General features: G+C 35.2%; 1 protein-coding gene across 1 annotated transcript in view; it reads right to left on the minus strand.

Annotated features, from left to right (window-relative positions):
* The window catches only part of spen (spen family transcriptional repressor split ends), a 575,365-nt gene that overhangs the window by 123,782 nt on the left and 427,616 nt on the right, over window positions 1–23,967 (minus strand). Inside the window, exon 12 of the mRNA XM_090382996.1 lies at window positions 2,805–3,098. Within this exon, the coding sequence (XP_090239122.1) occupies window positions 2,805–3,098 (294 nt within the window). The remainder of the gene's footprint in view (window positions 1–2,804; window positions 3,099–23,967) is intronic.

Consider the following 23,967-nt stretch of genomic DNA (forward strand, 5'->3'; position numbering starts at 1 on the left):
AGGTTACTAGCTACACCACATGGAGGCAGGAGCAATGTCACTAATATATATATATATATATATATAATGTTTGAAATAGTTGAAAACTGAATCTTTCATAATAAAAAATAAACCAAAAATAGACTGACCATTATCCTTTGTGGTCCTCTATTGAGATGGGGTGTAATGATCAGTCTATTTTTGTTTTATTTTATTGTAGTTGGTTTACAACTCTGTTGGTGATATTTCACATAAATTTGGACTTGGTGCTCGTCAGAAGGGGGGGGGGGGCGTTAAATTTCTATTTAAATGGCATTCAAAATTTAATTGATTATTGTTTTATTTTTGCATTTAGATTTTCTAAATTATATTGGAGAGTTTCTGCTACAATATTTTTACTCTTGTTACCCTTCTCTTCCCTCCTTGTTAATTGTTATGTTTAATTTGATTGTTATGTTTAATTTTGACTATTTTTGCTCTTCTGTCTTGCCATGCTGCTGGCATTATTTTTATTTAATTATCATTCTAATTTTATATATATATATATATATATATATACACACACATATATATTCAAGAAGAAATGTGTCCATCCTACCCTGATAGAAGGCATATGTCTTTAGTTGGAAGCAGCCAAAAATAAAATAATTTTGTAAATTAAAAGACTTTAATAGTCTCTTTAATCAGCCAATTGTAGAGAAAACAGTTTCAAATTGCTATGATCACTTGCTTGGCATTTTGGGGCCCAGGGTCATTGATAGGACAGAGGTTAGATCACTGTCCTTTTGGAAAAAACAATATTGAACTGTGAAGTTACCTTGAATAAAAACCAGTGGTGAATGATTAGCATAAGAGATGAGCATCTCATATCAATTCCTGTTGTTCAATTTGTATGTCTTTCATGAATACAGGAATGGACACCTGTTTTTATCAAGGTGCTGCTACACAGATCCTTCATCAGTAGAGACAATCCTTCACCATTCTTTATTAAAGACGGTTCTATAAGTGCACAACTGAATTTGCTGTACATGATGAGATATGATGGTGAGTAGTGGGGGGGGGGGGAAAGATAACAATATAATGATATAAATGTAGTTCTGCCTCTACCAGTCATCTAATAGCTTTTTTGATGCTAGATATACCAAAGATGAATTAATATCTCTTCTCAGAGGCAAATCTGACAGCTGTAGCCTGCTATGAAATTATCTGGTCCTTACACCCTGATGTTTGGGTGAACAAGAACTTTGGCTGTAGATGTGTTCTTGCACTGGCGTCAACATCACTCAATTGTCCAGGATATCATGCAACGTGAAAAATTTTCTGATTGGATCATCCAGCCTCATGGAGTCAGACCTATAGATATCACCTTAAATCCTCCTATTTTTGTCGTGCTGAAAATTTGTAATTTCCATAACATTCACCTGAACTAAATGTAATGATAACAGATTAAGTGAATTATTTCAAATTAAATGTACAAGTAGTGCCCGACTTTACAAGTTAATTCATTCCTAGTGCACACTCATAAAGCGAAAACTCGTAAAGTGGGAATTTATTTCCCATATACATAATGTTAAAAATAGGGGTTACGTTCTCAACAATGAAATTAGTTAGCTAATTAGTTTGTTTAAACAATGATTGATTTATCCAAAGAAATAAAAATGTAGCCTGTAAAATCAAGCAAATTATAATAATAAAGAAATTATTTATGACTTATAAATGTTAAAGAATGTTTATTCTTCATCATCATCGACTAAATGCACACTCGTTGATCACTCATTATTGGCTGGGCACTCGTTGGTTTGTTGCATAAGGAGTTGTCTTCTTCAGAAATGCTTCAAGAGGTATTTGTTTCCAAGGTAGTCTTCTCTTTTCTTTATAAATTTCAATAGCATGCATAAGCATTTTTTAATGGAACACACAAATTGCAACTAACACGATTTGTGTGGAGAAACAAGTTTATGAAGCTTTAAAAAAAAGGAATGAAGAGAAGATGCTGAAAATTTATTTATGTTTTTTATACAATTGAAGATTTCATGAAAAAATCTTCAATTTCAGTAAAGGAGAAACACATTTCCCCATAATAATGCAAAAAACCACACAATTCCAGCTATCGGTATTTTTGCAAATGCAATAATATTGGAGTTTACTACCCGTTTATAACTGATTACACTAACAAAAAAGCCCAATGAACCAGAAAATGCAAATTGTTTTTATTGTTTTATGGTAGTGACCTCCAGAAATGTGCTTTAGAAAAATATCACATCCAAAGCCATTCAAAAATTGGTTCTTATATTCGAACATATAACGATGATGAAAGTGTAGTGCATTTTAATGGTTTGAATTGGTAACTAATACAATTTTAACTCTATAAAAGCGACTTTTTATAGAGTTATATAGTGAAACTTTCAACTTTTGAGGTCATGGAATGAATTACCAAAAAAACAATGTGTTATTGGGTTCACATTACGATAATTTCACGATACGATGGTGTGTCTCTGGAACGGATTAATATCATAAAGTGGGGATACACTGTATCGTACAGCTACGAGCGTGGTTTTAAATGCGGTATTTATGAATGTTTAAAATTCATTTTTTTGCAATTAATATTCATATTTTCAATTTTGATGATACTAGAAAAAAAAAAAACAAAAAAACCCATAAATCTGGGAACTCGTAAAGCAAAACCTGCCTGTATTTATAATAGCACCAGTATCTCTTACAATAACAGAACAATAATTGTAAGTTCAAAAAATATGCAACAAAATTTACTTATTCTCAATATATTCAAGTGATCAATATATATAAAAAATTTCAAAACTGCATACCTTTCTCTTTGATAATCTTCATGTTTGTCTCCTCTAGATGATGTTGATGACCTTTCTGCTCTAGAAGGAGGGCTGTTACTCCGTTCATCTCGATGTCTTTCTTTTAGAGGAGGGGGACTGATGCTGTTGGTATCTCTTCGCCTCAAAGGACTAAAGCTTCTTCCTCTTACACTGCGTTCATCACTGGCATATTCACGCCTTTCTCGCTGACTATAACCATATTCTCTTAATTCCTGTTCATAGGAGTCCTCAAAACTAGCTCCACTTCCTTGGCTATACTCTTCATCATAGTTTCTATATTAAAAACCAACTTTATCATTAGAAATAGCCTGATACTTAAACTAAATCAATATAGATGTAATAGCATGTTTTTTAAACAAAAAATCAAATTCCTATAATACTATTTTTTATGAACAAAATGCAAACATATGCATGACAAATATGAGACAACTGTAGTGCATAGTTTCCGCTACAAGCAACATATTTTTGTGAATATGAATTAGGCATTTTATACAAGTGTTATTTATATAGTACACCTGCAAGGCAGCCATTCTGAGAGAGTGATGCGATGTTATGTGACTGATCAATGCCACTCATCTTTAAATGAGTGGAAGACAACCTGTTCACTTAAGATGACACACTGGATCCCTATGTTCCTTTGGTTAGGGGTAAATATCAGGAGGCATAATTCTTATATTACATGAAAAAAACCACTCCACTTGAAATTAACAAATAACCACTATATACCCAACATATTCATACATTAAATTATTTTGATATTTATTTTAAAATATCTTTACAAAGTTCTCACTTAATCTGTTAAATTTACAAATGGTTCTGACAAAGTTTAAAACTATTTAAATAAGTTGCAGCAAAAATAACCTCTTTGAAATATCCTATGCGCAATACACAATAACAAATCAGTGCAATTTAGTAACTGTGAAAATTTATGCTAACTTCAAGAAAATTTCGCTAGACAAATTTCTCACTCTGAAAATGCACCATTATGTGGCTGCAGTTCTATCAAATTTTATGAAGATTGAGAAGACGTAGTTACTAAAGAATGTATAATACTTTCTGACTTCTTGAAAAAATTCACCTCTGCATACAAGATGAAATTTGATTGTATCACTAGGTAAACAGTCAGAGAACATTCCATCCCTTCTTAATTTATTTACAGGTATCAGTGACAGATTGCAGCACAGAAACATTTACAGGGTCTGCCAGAAAAAACTCAAATTTTTTAGTGTTTTTCACCTGTGTAAAAGCAGTAAAAGTCTCAGCTTTTGGTGAAAATGGGGAACAGTCTAGGGAGTTTGGTTCACTCTAGCATTGGAACATACAAAATCGTATTTCATGTGCATAATAATTTTCTAAAGTATTGTTATAAAGTAGCATAATTTTTAGAAACATTTTCATGTTTGTAACATACTCTCCATCAACACAAATCATGGGTGGTCAATTTTAAACCACCAGCAGCACCATGTACTGTTAAATACACCTGAGAATGTTAAGTTTGCCTGTCTACTGAACAGAATCTGAAATAACCCATTTAGTCTCATGCTCATATGCTACATTTATCAGAGGCTACTTGAGGCATATTCTTTATTAGCAAGAGTTTCACCTTTATAAAAATTGCTGCTTCTCTAGAACTCAGTGCAAAATGACAAAGCAAATTTACTCAACTTCTGTATACCTTTTATGGAGTTAAAGCAGCCAATACCAGAACTTGAAAAGGTACTGTTTTTGAGTGATGAAATACATTTCCATTTTAATGGTCATGTCAACAAAGAAAATTATCCCTACTGGGCTACCAATAATCCTTATCACATTCATGAATTGCCACTTCATTCACTGAAGGCAACAGTAAGGTTTGTTGTTTCAAATTAAGATTATTAGTCTTTTCCCCTTTTCCAAAATTAAAAATACCAAGCAATTTCAGTCAAAGAGAATTTAGAATATGTTTCAGTCAAAATAGAATGTTACTCTGACATGATTTAAGCATTCCAATCACTGCTTGAAGAAATTAACATTTCTGTTGCACTTTTTTCTAATTTCAAGCAAAAGTGGATGCAAATTTGTTGCTTCATGAAATCACTAATTTTAAAATGCAATAAAACACATAAAACCCATCCTATTTAATGTATGCTAAATTCAGATCAACTGCAGTTAAATGGGTGATCCATGTCTCTTTTTTGCCATACATATTTTGGCAATAGCTGAACTAAAATCTCCATTGTGTATAGTGTTCACGTGATTTCTCAGTTAAATTCTTCTCCCTGAAAGTGTCCAGGAGTGGGATGATTTATAAGAATAATTTCATGAAATATTACGCGAGCTACACAGATGAGGCAAATAGAAACCTCAAGGACTGTCTGGAAAACCACGTGGATACTATACACAATGGAGATTTTAGTTCAGCTATTGCCAAAATATGTATGGCAAAAAAGGACACCACGTAAGGCCCCATCCATCAGAAATCGGCAGTTTAAAAATGATCAACAATATCACTGATGGCTCAAAGTGATGCACCTCCAATGCAAAAAATTTGTAATTCCCTGATTATAACAGAGATAATGGAATTTGCTTTCATCCTATCTTTGAATCTCCTGCACTATAAATATGATATCAAGTTGCTAATGATTCCATATAGCACAAAATCAATCACACACAACACTGTTTTAGATGGTTTAATCATTTATCTTTCCAATGTATTTTAAGAAGCCACCAGACTTGAGGACAATACAGGAAACCCTTGATTAGTGCGGTTAATGAATCCTTGAAATATACCACACATGTTAAAACCACACTAATCAAACTTAAGAAACAATGGGAATAATTATAATTAATCTTTGAAAATTATAAAAACATTTTTTCTTACTCCATATGTACCTATAATGCACTGCATAGTTCTTAAATTATTAATGAATAAATTTAAAAAAGATAGTATGATTTAAATTTTATTTTTTGCAAAAAAACTTATCTAACTTCGATTGAACAGTGGTAGCTTTCTTCCTTTCCTCCATAATTTTGCGATAATAATCAATTTGCTTATCTAACCCTCGACGAACGTTCATGCTTCTCTCTGCATCTGGATCAATCTCTAGTATAAGTTCTTTTGCTTTTTCAAGTGTATTAAATAGTTCTTCAAGTTTTTTGAATGAAATTTCTTTGGGAGCAAATTGCTTTTCTTCTGCTTCATTTTTGTCTTCTTCTCGTATGCATGTTGATGCCCAATTTCAAGATCGTCATTACTTAAGTCTTTTGAATGCAATTCCAATAATTCTATAACGTTTTCTGAATCTACTTCCTCAAAGCCAAGGTCTTTTCCAATTGTAGTAATTTCATCAATAACTTTGTTGACAGGATTAATGAAACCGCAAAAATCATTTGCACATTCAGGCAAAAGATTCTGCCAGACTGCTCTCATGCAGCTGTTCATCATTTCTTCCCACGATTTGTGTATGTTCTCAACTGCTTCTTTAATATCGTGTTTTTTCCAAAATTCATTGAGAGTGATTGCGTCATCTCCAGTTGTAGCTTGAATTGCCTGAGCAAAAGTTCGTCTCAAATAATATGCTTTTAATGTAGAAATAACTCCTTGGTCCATTGGCTGGAGTAAAGAAGTTGTATTTGGTGGTAGAAATATAACCGTCACATTGTTATTTAAATCAGTGAGTGAGGTAGGATGCCCAGGGGCATTATCTAAAATTAAAAGAACTTTGAAATCTAAATTATTTGCCTTGCAGTATTTTTCGACTGCAGGACAAAAATGCATAGTGAACCATTCTTCAAACAACTGCTTTGTCACCCAAGCCCTTTTATTTGATTTCCAAATTACTGGAAGGGATTGCTTGTTACAGCCTTTTAACGCTCTTGGGTTCATTGTACGATAAATTAGCATCGGTTTCGATTTGCTATCTCCTTCAGCGTTACCTCCAAGTAGAAGTGTTAATCTATCTTTGGATGCTTTATGACCTGGTGCGGTTGCTTCCTTTCTTCCCAAAAATGTTCTCGTTGGCATTTTTTTCCATAAAAGGCCAGTTTCGTCGACATTGAAAATCTGACGATAATCATACCCATTTTCTTCAATTCAATGGGATACACCGGCTGCTTCACCTGTTAATTTAATATTTTTTTATGACAGATCGAGCTTTGAAATTTTCTAGCCAGCCTTTACTAGACGAGAATGTTGAACTATCCCCTTGATATTTGTTTTCTTTTAATGAAGAAAAAAGGCTCTAAGCCTTTTTTCTTCATTTAATCTTGATGTTATTTCCATCAATAGGAATGCGTTTCTGATTACAATCTTCTAACCAAATAAAAAGCAAATCTTCCATTTCAATCATTAATGGACTTCTATTCCTAGTGCATTGCACACTTAAAGATGCAGATGCCATTTTGTCTTTTTCCTGGTACTCACCTGCTCTGTTCAAAACGGCGCGTATGGTTGACTCACCAAAGCCTAGTGCCCTACCTATGTTTGCTTTGCTTTCACCATTATCAAATCTCTTAATGATGTCAAGTTTAGTATCCAAAGTGATGAATTTTCGTTTATTACCCCTTTTCCTGTCCATAGCTATGAAAGGTAATTTTAAAAAAAATTTGTTTTGGTAGGACGAGCGATAAGCCTGCTGCACTTCTACACTCGTGTCAAGGATTGCTGAGGAACTGCACAGTGACTAGTGAGGACTTTAAGAAGCACTTTTACACAACTTTCATACAAGATGAAATTAGCGACAGGTCCTTGCTAAACGCTACACAGGAACACTAAAATTGAGCAAATCGTGAAAAATCAGAGCGAAAATAATACAGAATCAAACATACATCATGTACTACTTAAACTACATTAATTGTACATTTAGCATGATGATGTACTGCATTAACGTTAAAATTATACAAGAATATGAATTACCAGAGCAAATTTCAATTTCAGAGTGATATGGGGTGCTGCTGTTGAACGTTTTGGAGTCGATTCCCATGCATTTAAGTTGGAAGACCCTGTTGACCCTGGTGAGTGCGAGTCATGTATTTGCCGCTTCAGGTGCCGTTGTGAGTTGCCAAGCACCGCAAGAAAAAAACAGCGCACTAATCAAATTTGATAACGCATATATTAAGGAGATAGTATCAAAAAAATTTTGCGCACTAATTAAAACTGCATTGTTCAAAACCGCATTAATCAAGGGTTTCCTGTATTCATTGTTGAAAGCCTCCACAGTGTATTTTAGAATTAAAATTGCACATAGTTTTAGTTTTTTATGTGGATCTTATCGGTTTAGTTTCTGGAATTTTAACTGTACATAATTTATACAGATTTATTATTTTAAACAGTGTAAAGTTTTGAACGTTAAAACTGAATCTCATTTGCAGTCGAATCGGTGATTGGATAGAAATAACATGTAAAACTTATTCTAACCTGAAAGCCAGGTCTCAGAGAACATTTTCTTTTGCATATATAGTATTTAAAAACATAAATAAATGCAAAAATGTACAGTAATTCCCTGATTAATGTTATTTTCACTTGCATTTTTGTAAGCTGTAACAATATGTGCCATCTGTTTTCCTTATTTCATTTTTCTATTAAGGAATGTTTCCAATTAGCAGTTCATTTACAACAGATGTGATGTCGAAATAAGCTCGGTAGATTTAAACATGAACAGGTAATGAGATACTGTAGTGCAAGACTTAGAATATTAAGGATTTTGGAACTTATCAACATTCCAGATTTGTGTACAGAATACTGCCAACAACTGGAAAGCAAATAGCCATGCCAAAGTTAAACACTGACCAGAGAGTCTATATATTTTAACAAGAGGTCTCTGAGAAGCTAGCAGCATTATGTTATAAAACCATGCCCTAAATTACTAGCAACATCTATCAGTGTACAGGTTGCTAAATTGCTAGCAACATCTATCAGTTGCATACAGTATACATTGGCAGTTGCCAATGTATACTGTATGCAAAACACTGCATCAAAAGGGATTCCATGAAAGAGCTCCTGTCCACAAAGCTTTTATCACAAAAGTTATCAGAGCAATGGGTGCGATGGATTTATGCTTAAAGAAACTAGTCTCTGGAGAAGTGTAAAAGAATTCTCTGAAGCAAGAAATCTCGGTATTCGCTGCTTTCATCATATGGAAGAAGTTCTTTTCGAAACATTCTCAGGAGAATGTTTTGAAAAGAACTTTACCATCCTAACTGTGAAGTACAGTGGTGACATGCTGATGATTTGAGATGGCTTTTAATGCTATGGTGCTGAACAAATGTATCTTGAGAAGGAGTAATACTGTTCTCCCCATACTGTTGCAATTTTATGGCAAAGGACCTCACATTTTTCAGAAGGATATGCCCCAAAACACTGTTTGATGTGTGAACTTGGTTTTTAGAGAACAGTACATGCTGATGGAATGACTCATTTGGAACCACGGTCTGAGCAAAATAGAGCTCTGTGAAGGCTCATCCATGGAAGCCAACTTCATTTTCCCAATTAAAAGCTGCTGGAGGAACGAAGAAATATATCAGTTGATATGCATCATGAACTAGTGGAAAGTGTTCCATGAAGATTCTGTGCTGTATTACAAGCCAAGAGAAGCCCTACATTATATTATAATGTGATTTGTGAACTGCTGTCATCTTTTCTCTTAGTGCCCAATATTTCTACTTTAATGTGTGTGTGTGTGTGTGTGTGTGTGTGCGCGCGCGCACGTGCATGTAATGCAAACTCAATTAACTAAGGATACATTAGCAGATTGGCAAGCCAGAAAAAATGAACAGAAAGAAAACCAACCATAACTATAACGAGAAGAGAAGGAGCAGAACCAAACTGAGAATAAGACTGAAATATATTCTATACTTTTTTAGGAAATAAATGTTCCAAAAACAGTTAGAATAAAAGCCAATTAACATAAATTTAGCAGCATTCTCTAATGATGCAAGGTCAAATTACATGAAATGTAAATCGATTGGGAACATAACATAATCTAGATAATTCCCACAAACAACAGTCTGCTGTGAATAAAACTGAAAAGGGACTGTAAAAAAAAATAATAATAAATAAATAAAAAAAATAATGATGTTGTCAGCACAAGCCAAGCAGTTTAGAGTTAGACCAAAGAAAGGGAAACAATAACAACATAAGGAAATAATGAAGAAAGATTGCCATCATGTGAGGGCCCTAGTTTAACATACTAAAAAATCATTAAAGACTTACAAGAAAAAAATTAACTTCCTGTTGCATAACAAGAAATAAAGCAATTTGAGCAAGGAACCTTGCTCGATTTTTTTTTTTTAAAGTAGCTCTAGTATTTCTTTTTAAGCATGGTTTTGCTATCGCAAAACCATGCTTAAAAAGAAATACTAGAGCCACCATACAATAAAACAAATAACACTGAACAAATATAATAACCACCATACCAAATGCAGTTGTGATATCAAGAAATACAATGTGCAAAATTTCCTTTGAATTCCAAGCCAAATAAACTTCAAATACCAGATTGATAATAAGAGATTCGAATGAGACAAAATAATAATGAATAGAAATATGGCTTTATAGTAAAAAATGAGAGCATTTTAAGAAGAATTTATCCAAGATTTTCAATAATGGAAATCCTTAAGTAGTTGGAGTGAGCCCAACTTAGGTATGAGCAACACTCTAAAAGAATTTAAGGAACCCAGAAACAGACCAGTTGGAATATGAGAACATAAAAAATTATACATAACGTCAAGCACAAAAAAATCAGCCAATTTGGCTGGAATGCTGACTATCATGACTTTCAGCCCTTGGTAATAATCCATAATTATTACCAAGGGCTGAAAGATCCTTTAACAAGTTTACAATACATGATTTAAAGTACTCCATGGAAATAAAAACCTGACTGAACTTTACAAATGACATTCCTGTTTCAAAAATTCTGATTAGCCACAGATGGAATAAGCTTCATCACTTGATTTTCTCAATTTTCCAACAAAAAAATTCTCAAAAAAAGAAACTACAGAGTCCAAAAAATATGCTCACACTTACAATCTCTACCCTGATCATATTGAAAAACCCTCAAGACTTCATCATAAATCAGATTGAACAAAAGTAAAAACACTATGAGATTCAGTTGACAGATGGTGATGATAAGAATGATAAAGCTGCTGTTCATCTTTATAAAGCACAGTATATTGTGTTATTTGAAACACAATTGTCTAAAACTTGAGACAGCACATATTCAGACATAGCATTATGTGAGATAAATGCAAGCTATCTGAAAAATCAAAACCAAAACCAATCAAGCAGTATGAAAATTTGAGTACAAGCATGCCAGTGAAATAGTTCAAACAGGAAATCCATAATTAATAAACTGACAAACCTTGGAATAAAAACCATTTTCGTATGAATTTGGTATTCAAATCTCCAGAATTATTCAGAGTTAAATTAGTCTCAAATAACAAGTATGCTGCGATTAGAATTAAAACACTCTACTGAACTTTAATACACCAAAAGAGATGTATGATTAGAAAACCCTCAATCCAGACATGCAACATCTCTTGTAGAGATATGTGAAAATTCAGAAAAATGAAATACCACTAACTGATTCAAAAAACAGTCAATAATGCGAGTATTTAAATTTACCTGAAAATTAACATCACCAAGACAGCAGCAGATAAGGTCACTCACAGCAACTAACAGAGAAAATTACAGCTACATCACAAAAAACAACAGAAACAGGGAGAAAGAGAAAACACAACAATAATTCAAAACTGACTGCATAAAAAAATTGACACTTAATTACTATACCTTGAAATAAAGAAGAATTTGGAAAAAAAGGAGGTTATTAGAATAATGGAAACAACAAATAAAGCAACACTGCCACCCCTTCCATATTCTATAATGAAAAAAACTACATGATTAAATTGTGATGCAAATGGGGAAATATCATTAATTTTGTTTAGCAAAGTTTCTGTTAAAATCACAAAATTCAAATGTTTGTAGGAAAGAATATCAAATAGTGTGCTACGTTAATTCACTATAGACCTAACGTTTGAAAAAGAAAACTGGATGAAGTAAAGAAAGCCTGCACAAGAAGCACGCAAAAGTTCGATGAAATTTACCGATAAAAGTACTTTGCCATAACAGCATTTGTATTGTTGCTCGCTCAGTAAACATACAGTGGGTGTTATCGGTCAGGAGTAGAAATTAAATCCCATGGGAGATTGAAACCCTCCCGAAGTGGAGGGGGTAACCTGACCTTTTTTCTTTAGAATCACTGGTGGATAAATTGTTTATTAAGAAAAAAAAAAAAAAAAAAAGGCAAAGGAAGCCCACACGAGAAGCATGGAAAACTTCGAAAATGTTACCGGTGAAACTACATTACAAACATTTTTTACAACGCCAGAACTTCCAATATGACTCTGTTCGTAATTCAATTAGTGATTCTAAAGAAAAAAGGTCAGGTAACCCCCACCCTCCCTCCACGTCGGGAGGGTTTCAAGCTCCCGTAGGATTCAACTTCTACTCCAGACCGATAACACCCACCATCTGTTTACCGAGCGAGCAACAATACAAATACTGTTACGGCAAAGTACTTTTACTGGTAAATTTCATCGAACTTTTGCATGCTTCTTGTGCAGGCTTTCTTTACCTTAGCCGAAAACTGCTAAAAATGTGAAACTTCCACAACTGGAACAACCCACTCTATGAAATTACTTTCTCCCATGCCCACAACCAAGCTTTCCTATCTGCCTTCAAAGTAAATGTAAATCCATAAATTCTTTTAATTTAGCAAAAAGCTGCACAGAAATAAAGTAAGAGTGCAATGTATCAGTAGCAGACATTAGTTAGTGAACATGCAAATTCATGTGTTCACTAACTAATGTCTGTAGAGGGTTTTTTTTCTGTGATAATTTAGGTTTTTTCTCTGCTTAACAAACATTGTATTTTGTAGTAAAGGAATAGCTTTAAGCATCTTAATTATGTAGATTATTTTTCTGGTTATATAAATATTTAGAGAATTACACACAGCTTAGTTGCCCATTGCCGTCCCAAATATTTCGATACGGCAGTGGTTTAAGAAATAGCAAGAAGCTCAAAGTAGGAAAGCAGGTAAGTATAATCTTTGAATATTTATAATTTATTTATAATGTTTCTGTGGGAGTATAGTTAATATTCTGATGGTTTATTATTAATGAACTCATTAAAATTAAAGTAACAAAGCATATTCACCAGGAGTTGCCCTTTCTGTGTGCTAAGTGCAGAGAGAGAGTAGGGAAATTAAACAAAAATTTAGTGTTTGGTGCTTAAATTTTAGTGCTTGAAGAAAAGGGTCATTATCCTGAAGAAATTAAATCAGAAGTCTCAATAAGTACTCAGCTACCCACTTTAATGCCTGCCCTGCCTCTGGTGGCACAACTGATCGCACAGGAGGCAGTTGTTCTTGGAGATGATATTGTTAGGGAAAAGAGGAATATTTTATGTAATAAAGATAGGTAGAACAGGAGCAAGGTTAGTCTGCTAGGAGCAAAAGTTGGTGATATTGTAGAAACATCATCTTTTAAGAGCACAAAAGGTGATGATATTATTTTACATGTTGATATTTATGACATTAAGTATAGGGGATCTCAGGCTTAACTTAATGATTTAGACAGAAATTGCAGTCTGAGAGTTAAGGACTGAATTTGAAACTGATTGGAATTTTATCAAGACAAGACAGGAGGGAGTTTATAATGTGAGTGCTATCAATCAATTTGGCACTGGAGACTTTGTGTAAGACTTTGGGATAGAATTTTCTCAGCACGGCCAGTGCTTGTTAACACAAGCAACTGTTTTTATAGATATGGGATACACCTGAATAGAAGAGGTACAGGAGTACCTCTTCTATTCAGGTGATACCATACAGATATATTACGTGGGTTAGAAAATTGCCAGCATAGGTGGATACACAGACTAATACTATAATGATGCCCATAAGAAGAGGTGGAATTGATTCTTGTATTGCTTCTATTGTGAAATGCAGTAGGTTATAGAGCAGTGTGGAGGGAATTACAAGGCATAGTTGGATTGCACACGAGAACAGCAATTATATTAGCAAGGTAAGAGTTACAAAAAAATGCAAACAGACATATGTTTCCTTTTATACACTAATGATATAGGCACAGTAAATAAATTTTATGAGTTTGGAGTATTTTTAAGTCACCGAATACTGGCATTATAGGTTCCCCAAACTTTTACGCCCTGAGCCTCTTTAAAAAATTTCATAAATATTACATGCAAGTTCCAGAACAAGTGCAAATAAACTGATCTGGCATAACATTTAGCTATGAATATGCTTTTATAAATTGTGTGTGTGTGTGTGTGTGTGTGTGTGTGTGTGTGTGTGTGTGTGTGTGTGTGTGTGTGTGTGTGTGTGTGTGTGTGTGTGCGCGCACGCGCTCCAATGCATTTAGTAGCAGTAGTGACAAATGATGCAAGAAAGAAAGCTAATATAGTATCAGCCAAAAAAAAAACACTCACAAACTTCACCCATGCTTACCCTCCAAGGATTTGTCTAGTTCTTCCTTGAATTTATTCAGACCATCCACTTCCACAACAAAATATGGAAGTTTTTTCCAACAATCAACCACTTGATGGCTGAAGGCACATTTCTGCATATCCATCTTGCAAACCATTTTAACCAGAGATCAGATCTTAAGCCTATGACTGATTATTGAAAAATGCAAAGAATTCAATGTTCCAGTCGTTTTTGTGTTTTATAGATTATGGAAAAGCATTTGATTGCGTTCAACATTAGAAATGATGACTATTATGGGTTTCCCAATCCACATAATTCAGCTGATTAAGCTACTGTACCAGGAACAGGAAGGAACTGTGAGAACCAACATGGAAAACACGGACGTTTTCACAATATAGGTAACGGTGTCAAGCAGGGCTGTATTTTGTCACCTCACCTTTTTAATCTTCATGCCGAAGATATCATCTGTGAAGCTTTGGAAGATTTAGAGACTGACATCAAAATTGGAGGACTGAAGATAAACAACCTTCGTTATGCAGATGATACTGTGCTAATTTGTAATTCTAAGGATCATCTTAAAGAAACTCTGAGCAGAGTATGTGAAGCAAGTAAGAAAAAGGATTGTTTCTGAATGTGTGCAAAACTAAAATTATGGTGATTGGTGATAATCTTGATTCCAGTAAAGTGAAGGTTAATGGGCAAGATATCGAAGAAGTTGATGAATTTGATTGCTTAGAGTCAAGAATAAATAAAAATAGTGACTGCTCAAACAATGTAAAGAGATGACAGGCAATTGCTAAAACATTGGTCGCTGATCTGATAAAATTATGGAGAGATCATGACCTGACCCTAAAGACAAAGCTGAGAATCATTGATTCATTAATTTTTCCAGTTGCCACTTATGGAAGTGAAGGAAGGAATCTGAAAAGAGGAAGAAAACTGAGGCATTTGAAATGTGGTCTTACAGGAGAATACCGCGTATTTCTTACTTGGATCGAAAAACAAATGAATGGGTATTGAATAAAATTGGCAGGCCTAAAATTCTTCTTCATAGCATCAATAAAAGAAAACTCAAGTTTTTTGGTCATATAGTAAGAAGGGAAAACTTTCTGTTAAAGAATATAATGGAAGGAAAAACCAAGAGGAAGAGATGCAGAGGAAGACTGCAACTAGGTGGAAGAATGGGATCAGTGAACTTCTCGGGATGACACATTGCCATGCTGCACATATACACATGATCAATGCAGTTGGAGGAATTTGTTGGTGGCCACAACAGCTCCTCAGGGAGCTATGTGACTGGAAGAAGATGTGTGTAGTCTCAGCAACACGAAAAATACCATTCACGTTCAGCTTACTCAATCCATTTAAGGCCTTAAACACCTCAATCACATCACAGGTGCATAGTCTCCACAAGCTGCAATTTGCAGAACTGAGGTCTTTCTAGGTAACAGCACCCTTTTGTTCCCTTCACCAATTTGGTTGCGCTTCTATGCACTCATTCCAGCAGATCTACATCCTTCCTAAAATGAGGCCTCCAGACATGTATACAGGTGACCCCCACTTAATGCTGATAACATGTTCCCAAAAAACAGAGCGCTAAGTGAATCAGCGCTAAGCAAGCGCAGTAGTCCCATAATGTAACATATGTATTTGTGAGTCGCGGTCTATGCCACAGGATATTTCCTAATTAATAATAAATGGTAGCAAAAAGACACACAAATGTTGGTCAAAATATTTAATATTAAAAATTTGTACATATAAAATATTCTCCATTACATATGTATATAATTATGTGGTAAGTAACTACATTATGTATCAAAATTAAACTTAAAATCATGAATTTATTAATCCGATGGCTCTGGGCTGTCGAGTTTTTGTAACTCTGGTCGATTTTGGGTTGTACTTTGGCCGTCTTCCTGGTACTCTAAAAGGGGTTTTACTTTAAAATCTTCACAGCATTACCACTCAACAATAAAGTCAACCAATCCTTTGCCGCTTTTTCTTTCATTTCCAAAAAAGTCCTGTTTCATTTATGTTAAAAACTTGTTGAGAAGTTTAACACCACTCTTCGATAATTTTTAGAAGTTCATTTTTGAAAGTTTCGGCTCCTTCTTGATCTGCACATAAGGCTTCTTCCTGGATTTTAAATCTATCTTACCAACCCTTACTAGGTTTAAGTGGTTCCACATTTTTTTTTTTTTTTTTTTTTTTAAAGGTGAGCTTTCTTCAGACCATCATATAGGTTAATCACTTTTTCTTTAATAATATTTAACTTAACAGAATTGTGCAGTGGATATTATCTTCAATAATATTATTTAGAAGTCTCTTCATTTCAATTATAATATGTTGTTGTTGTTATTTGGTTTTAGGAGCATTAGCAACTAAGGCTATATTGCTCCGGGAATATGCGGTGGTCATTCCCTGACCTTTCCGCATCCTCCGTATTTGGTGGTCACGGGCTCGAACCCCGGTCTAATCAAGAAGCGTGTGCTACGCACTGCCGCTCCTGCCCACCTGGCTGCGGAGGCGCCCAATTATAATAGCCAGCCTAGTTGCTTGCAGTGGAACAGCTGTCTTTCCCACTGCTAAAATTAATTCTTTATTTTTTATAATTGTTCTAACAGTTGAACCTGCCAGTCCTAATCGTTTCAAAACGTATAATTTAATTTTCAAATTCAGTATTTTTCTTACCTTAGTAGGCTTCATACCGCATCCAGATGCTGTTCCTTTTTAATTCTTATCTGCCATTATTAATCTTCGAAAATGTAACTGCGTTGCATTAATTATGATACAATGTTCGAGTAAACTGTCTGTTACGGACGATGTCTAACATTGTACCAAGTGATGACTAGACTTCGGATAAATGCATATAATGCAAATGTTACAAGCAATATGATCTACTTGATCATTTTTTAATTAAAATGTCGATCGTAACAAGTCGCCATGGTGCAAATAAATTAGCGTGGAAGAAAATTTCACTGAGCGTGGGAAAATTTCGCAAATCAGAGTGGTAAACTTTGCTATTCATTTTCAAGCTATCGACTACATCTATGAAACATTTTCGTTGAACATGCCAAAAATTCAACCTGTACGCGGGTAAAAGAGCGTTACAGTGAGTTGTGACAATGTTAGAGTGAGATATGGGTTATAATATAAAAACAGCATTATAGCAAATCAGCGTAGGGCGAACCACGTTATAATGAGGGTCTGCTGTACAATACTCTAGATGTGGCCTAACCATGGCATTGTACAAAGGGATAATCATCTCCTTACCCTATTAAGGGTAAGGAGGTGATAATCACTGACAAAACTCCATGAGCTAGCCTGGCACAAGTCTACACTGCTCAGAGAATTTCATATCTGACTGCACAATTAGACCCAGGTCTTTTTCATTTTCTACTACTTTGAATGTAGTACCACACAGTTGATAGTTACTCTGAGCTTACTGCTTCCTATATGCAGTACCTTGCATTTGTCAATGTTAAACTTAAACTGCCATTTCTCAGCCAATCGACCTAATTTTCCTAGATCTTGTTGAAGTAGTTCACACTGGTGACTGTCGTTAACCACCCTGCTAACCTTTGTACCATCTGCAAACTTTGATATTAAGCCTGATATACCCTCATCGATATCATTAATAAATATTGAAAACAACAATGGTCCCAGCACTCAACCCTGGGAAACTTCACTGATAACATTAGTCCATAAAGAGCAGTGTCCACTGAAAACCACTCTCTGTCTTCTTCCATATAGCAGTCTTTTATGTGCAACAGTTTATACAGCAGTCTTTTATGTGCAACAGTTTATACAGCAGTCTTTTATGTGCAACAGTATCAAAAGCCTTCCTGAAAAACAAATTTTGAATCCAGTTCCTTGGTCACCGCAGATTGGTTAGATAAGAGCGTCCCTTAACAAATTCATGCTGTGATTGCATTATAATTGCATTCCTATCCAGATGGTCCTCCATTATTTCTTTAACCAGGGACTCCATTATTTTATTTGTTAACTTAACAGATGTTAACTTAACAGGTCTGTAATTACTCATGTAAAGTTTTGATCATCCTTTAAGAATTAGGGGTACATTTGCACTTTTCCAGTCCATATTGACCTCACCTGAATCCAAGGATGCTCTCATAATTATGAATAAGCATTTGCCCACCTCCTTTGCTGCCTCCTTTGAAGAAAATTCTAAATGGGAAGCATTTACTGCAAATTCTAAATGGGAAGCATGCAGGAAAGTAATCAGCTAAGCTTTTTATACCAACTAAGGGATATTTTTAAGGTTTAGACTTAAACTGATGTAAGATGAACTGATAAGGCAAAGAAGAAAAATTTAGAGATGTGGATTAATTATAAATTAACAAAGGATACAGAAACCTACAGTAAGTACAAAGTAGTCTACAAACAAATCATTATGGAGGATAGGCAAGCTAAGGCAGATTTTGAGATGTCTTCAGCTAAAAATGCATTGAAAAGTAGTAGCAAATTCTTTGCTTATGTTAACACTAGAAAATAAGGGATGAACCACACTGGCCCAGTAGATATGAATGGCATAACTACTGATGATCCTGTTCAGGTTGCTGATGAGCTAAGTAAATATTTTGCATCTACATTCATCTGCAAAGAAGTTTTTAGAGATAAGAACACCAAAAGTACACCAAGTTATAACTGAGCTAAATACATTAATAAATAATCTTGTGATAACTGAGATGAAAGCGGAAGAGAACTTGAAGCTAAAGGTAAATAAAGCACCTGGGGCTGATGGGATCTATCCTATTATATTAAAAGGAATAAGCAAACCCAAGGCATAATTATGAAAGCATCCTTGTATTCATGGGAGGTACCTATAGATTAGATATGTGCAAATATGTCTCCTTTGGGGGAGGGGGGGATATCAAAGGGTGAAAGGCGCCTCCATAGCCAGGTGGGAAGGAGCAGCAGTGCGTAGCACATGCTTCTTGATTAGACCGGGGTTCGAGCCTGTCACCACCAAATACGGAGGATGCGGAAAGGTCAGGGAATGACAACCGCATTTCCCGGAGCAATATGGCCTTAGTTGCTAATGCTCCTAAAAACCAAATAACAAACAAACAAACAAAGGGTGAGGTCAGTAATTACAGACCTATAAGCTTCTCTTCTCTTCCAGGAAAGATAACAGAGCCCTGCTTAAAGAAGTAACGGAAGACTATCTAGACAGTTACGTAATTATAAAGCCATCACAGCATGGATTTGAAAGGGGGAATCTTATCTGATCAATCTGATTTAATACTGTTATACACTAACAAAGTAACTGGCTATAAAAAATAATTTTGACATTACATACATTTTAGAAAAGTTTCTGATACCATTCCACACGAAAGATTGCTGTACAAATTGCCCACAATACAACTGTACACAACTGTAATTCTGCAATGAGCAGTGGAATTAGGGCCAATATACTGCTATGGATAAAGTTGTTGTTGTTGTTGTTGTTGGGTTTAAAGACACAATATGGATAAAGGGATGGTTGAGTGGGAGAAGGCAGAAGGTGATTATCAATGGACACTGCTTTTCTTGGATTACTGTTATTAATGGAGTGCCCTAGAATTCAGTGCTGGGGCCCATTACTGTTTTCAATATTTATTTTCATACTGATGAATGCATATCAGGCTTATTGTCTTAATGTGACAATAAGCCTGATATGTGCTCTCGCTCTCTCTCTCTCTTTCTGTGCTCCATCAACAAGCCATATAAGTAACATATGTAATTAAAATATCACCATTACTTCCAATATTTATGAATATGGTATTATTTCTTAGATGAGTTTAATTTTTGCTAATTAGACTACCAGAAATACAGATACATGGCTAAAATACTGTGTATACTTATAAAAGAGAAAATATATCTGGACAGAATGGAGTTAAACAGATTTTTAAAACTAGATCCAGAATATCAACCTGTAAGGATAAGATCAACTATGTTCCAGAAAATGTTACACGCTAAATTCATTCTATAAGTCAGGAACAGGCTGATATGACTAATCCTACATAGTTATGACTAAATTATTTGTGAATAATGAAAATGTAAGGGCCAACAAAATTTTCTCAGCCTATTTAAAAACAGAATCACTTAAGCTGTATTAGACTATACCCAGCACCTTATAATGGTTGCCTTTGACTGAATAGCCTTATTCAGCAATGCCACCACTTACTGAAGAATGCCCTAGAGCTCCTCCTTTCGAATTGTTCAGTGCGTGCATTAAGCACCAAAAGTAACTAAGCCTATGAGGAATTGAAATAATGTGCCTGTAAGCTGAGTGTATTCTGTGGCCGATTTTCCCATTTTTGGGGAGGGGAAACCCGGTTTCTGTGGGGGGAGACAACATCAAGATACCCTCATTTGAGGCAGACTAACTCAGCCATGTTGTGAAAAAAAGCCCAGAAAAATTCTTCGGATCACTGACAGGATTCGAACCTAGGCCTTTTCTTTGCCCAGTTTGGGAAGGACAATGATTATATCCAGTGCTGTAGTTGCAAAATTAGCAGAAGGTATATTCTGTGAATGTTATGTAAGCAGAGAATATACGGTGCTTATTAATCGAATTCCAGAGAGTATACTACATATACCAGTGTGTATATGTATATATACATATACACATGTATGTATGTATATATATACACACATATACATATATACATATATACATACAGATACATATACAGGGCATCTCAAAAATATTGGTACAAACGTTTGGGGATGGTAGGTAACATCTAAAGGAATGTGAATCGCATAGGAACACATAACCGAAAATGTCACGGGAAAGTATTAGCAGAGGCACAATAAGCAGAAATGACACAAGACAGTAATTAGTGGCAAACATTTATTTGATATAATATTAACAATGGAGTACGAGATGGATGCATTTCATGATGAAATGCATCCATTGAAGGTTTCAGCATGAGGCGCGATGCATGCGTCACACCGACAGCATGGATTGGCGGACATGGTCGAACACACCTGGAGTTTCTTTGACAGTAGCAGCAGTCACCGACCATACCTGCCCCTGCCCACACATTTACTGCGAAGCTATGTTGTGCCGCATGGGGGCGCAAACTGTGTGGGTTGTTGTGAGCCCACACACGAGTATTGTACTGATTGAATAAGCCTTCCCGAGTGAAATAAGCCTCATCCGTGAACAAAACATAGGCTGGAAAATTCAAGTGTTCAACGCTTTATTGGAGAAACCACTGCGCAAAAGCCACACGTGCAGGATGACCTTGGGGAAGCAGTAACTGAACCCTTTGGAGATGAAAGGGGTATAAGGAATCGTCGTGCCAGACATGCTGTACACTGGAACGAGACACTCCTAAGGCAGAGGCAACGGCACTTGTGCTGGTAGTAGGATTATTCTGGATGGCATTCAACACACTTTCTTCCATGGCGGGAGTTCACATCGAACGTGGTCTGCCCGCACTACTCCTGTCACCTCTAAATGATCCATAATCGCACAAATTTTTATGCACACGTGCAAACAAATGGTGGTCTGGTACATGTCTGTCTGGGAAGCGTTCTCCATAAATTCATTGCCCTCTGCTAATCCATACACTAGGTGCATGTCTGCCAGCTCACAGTTCGTATATCGATGCATGCTCTTCGTGTGGTGACTACTGCTTGAATGAGTAAACCAGAAATTTTCCCTCTTGCGAACTGATGAAGAGCGCCATGTACCGACTTACGGTGCCGTTTCCGGTTATGGGTTCCTATGCGATTCACATTCCTTTAGATGTTACCTACCTCCCCTAAACGTTTGTACCAATATTTTTGAGACACCCTGTATACACACACGTAAGGGTTGCAATCCGCAGAACTCTATGTGAGTCGGAAGTTCCCTAAATGCCTATGCAGCATTCGCAAATTTGATTGAAGCAAAAAAGAAATGTTCGACGAACATGTAAATAGAATTATTTATTCAATTTTGTTTTATCTCATGTGCAGGAAAAATTACAAAAGTGTACAAAATCACAAAAATTTCAAAATTATAAAATTACAAAAGAGAGCGGAGACGGGCATAACGTCAGCAAGTTTTACCTTTCAGAGCATTGTTGCCAGAATTAATTCTCCAGCTGATAAGCATGCTGCTGCGGAAGTTGAAGGCTGTGGAGATTTAGAAGGGGTTGTTTCCAACAGATCACAATTTCTCTGCTGCTGCAGAATCGGCACTGGTGACTTCATCGCATACTTTAATGTTTTGGAAACCAGTGCGATGCTTGAACCTATTAAACCACCCGTTGCCTGCCACGAACTTGACTTAAGGTTCACCATACTTATCCTTAATATCTTCATAAACACTTCTTGCTTTTGCTTGAATGGCCATTGAACTCAGCGGCACTTGCTTCTGAATCCGATTTTCCATCCACATTATTAATAGCTTTTCCATCTTCGATATAGCATCTGAGCACTGTTGATCTTAAATGCGTTGATCCTTTAAACGGTCTTTTATGCATGCACTGTCCCTTCAAATAGTATTCACTGTTGAAACAGCGAGACCTAATTCCGTGCAATAGATGACAAACTTTGTCCTGCTTTGTACTTCTTAATTAATCATCTTCATTTCTAAATCAATTTTGTTTCGTTTTCTAGCACTGCCAGCACTTGCACTTTATGTTGGTCCCTTTCCCTTCACCATTGTAATAAGTAAAGAAGAATGAAGAGAAGATTCTGAAAATTTATTTATGTTTTTTTATATGATTGAAGATTTCAGTGAAGGTGAACTCATTTCACCATAATAGCGTAATGTAAAAACCTACACAATTCCAATTATCGGTATCATCGGAAATGCAATAAGATCGAGTTTACTACCCATTTATAATAGAATGCGCTAACAGAAAAGCCCAATAAACTGGAAAGTGCAAATTGTTTTATGGTCGTGACCTCCAGAAATGTGTTTTAGAAAAATATCACAAATGCATCCGGTTATCGATATTATTGCAAATGCAATAAGATCGAGTTTACTACCCGTTTATAATAGATTGCCCTAACAGAAAAGCCCAATAAACTGGAAAGTGCAAATTATTTTTATTGTTTTGTGGTCATGACCTCCAGAAATGTGTTTTAGAAAAATATCACAAAGCCGTTCAAAACTGATTCTTATAATGGAACATATGATAACGATGAAAGTGTAGTGCAATTTCCATTATAAAAAAAAAAAGAAAGGAAAAAAAAAAAAACACACTTTTTTTTTTTTTTTTTTTGTTTTTCAACAAAAAAAACAATGTGTTATTGGGTTCACATTACGATATTTTCATAATATCTCCATTTATTCCTACGGTTTGCAAAATACGTTTCCACAATTTTTTTTTTAAATTTGCATTGGCCGGCAAGAGCTTATGTAAAGTCGAATTTACATAAGTCGAGTATTATGTTAACCGGGAAGTGGCTGTATATAAATCGAGAAGGTATATGCTATTCACCCAAAAAATCCAGAGGGTATACAGAGTATACCCTCCACTACAGCTCTGATTATATCAACTGTGCTACCCACGAGGTCTGGCTCTCAGTAATCTTATGTTTTCAGTAATTTATGTTTTTACTGAATTATCAGTAAAAACATAAATCCTATTATCAAATATTTTACTTTTCAGCTAAGCTATTTAGTTTAGAGAAGAAAAGATCACAATGGCTAAACGTGGGGG

This window comes from Mastigoproctus giganteus, chromosome 10 (assembly GCF_048544385.1).
Source record: "Mastigoproctus giganteus isolate SK-2022 chromosome 10, ASM4854438v1, whole genome shotgun sequence".
In the NCBI taxonomy this organism is placed as follows: Eukaryota; Metazoa; Arthropoda; class Arachnida; order Uropygi; family Thelyphonidae; genus Mastigoproctus; species Mastigoproctus giganteus.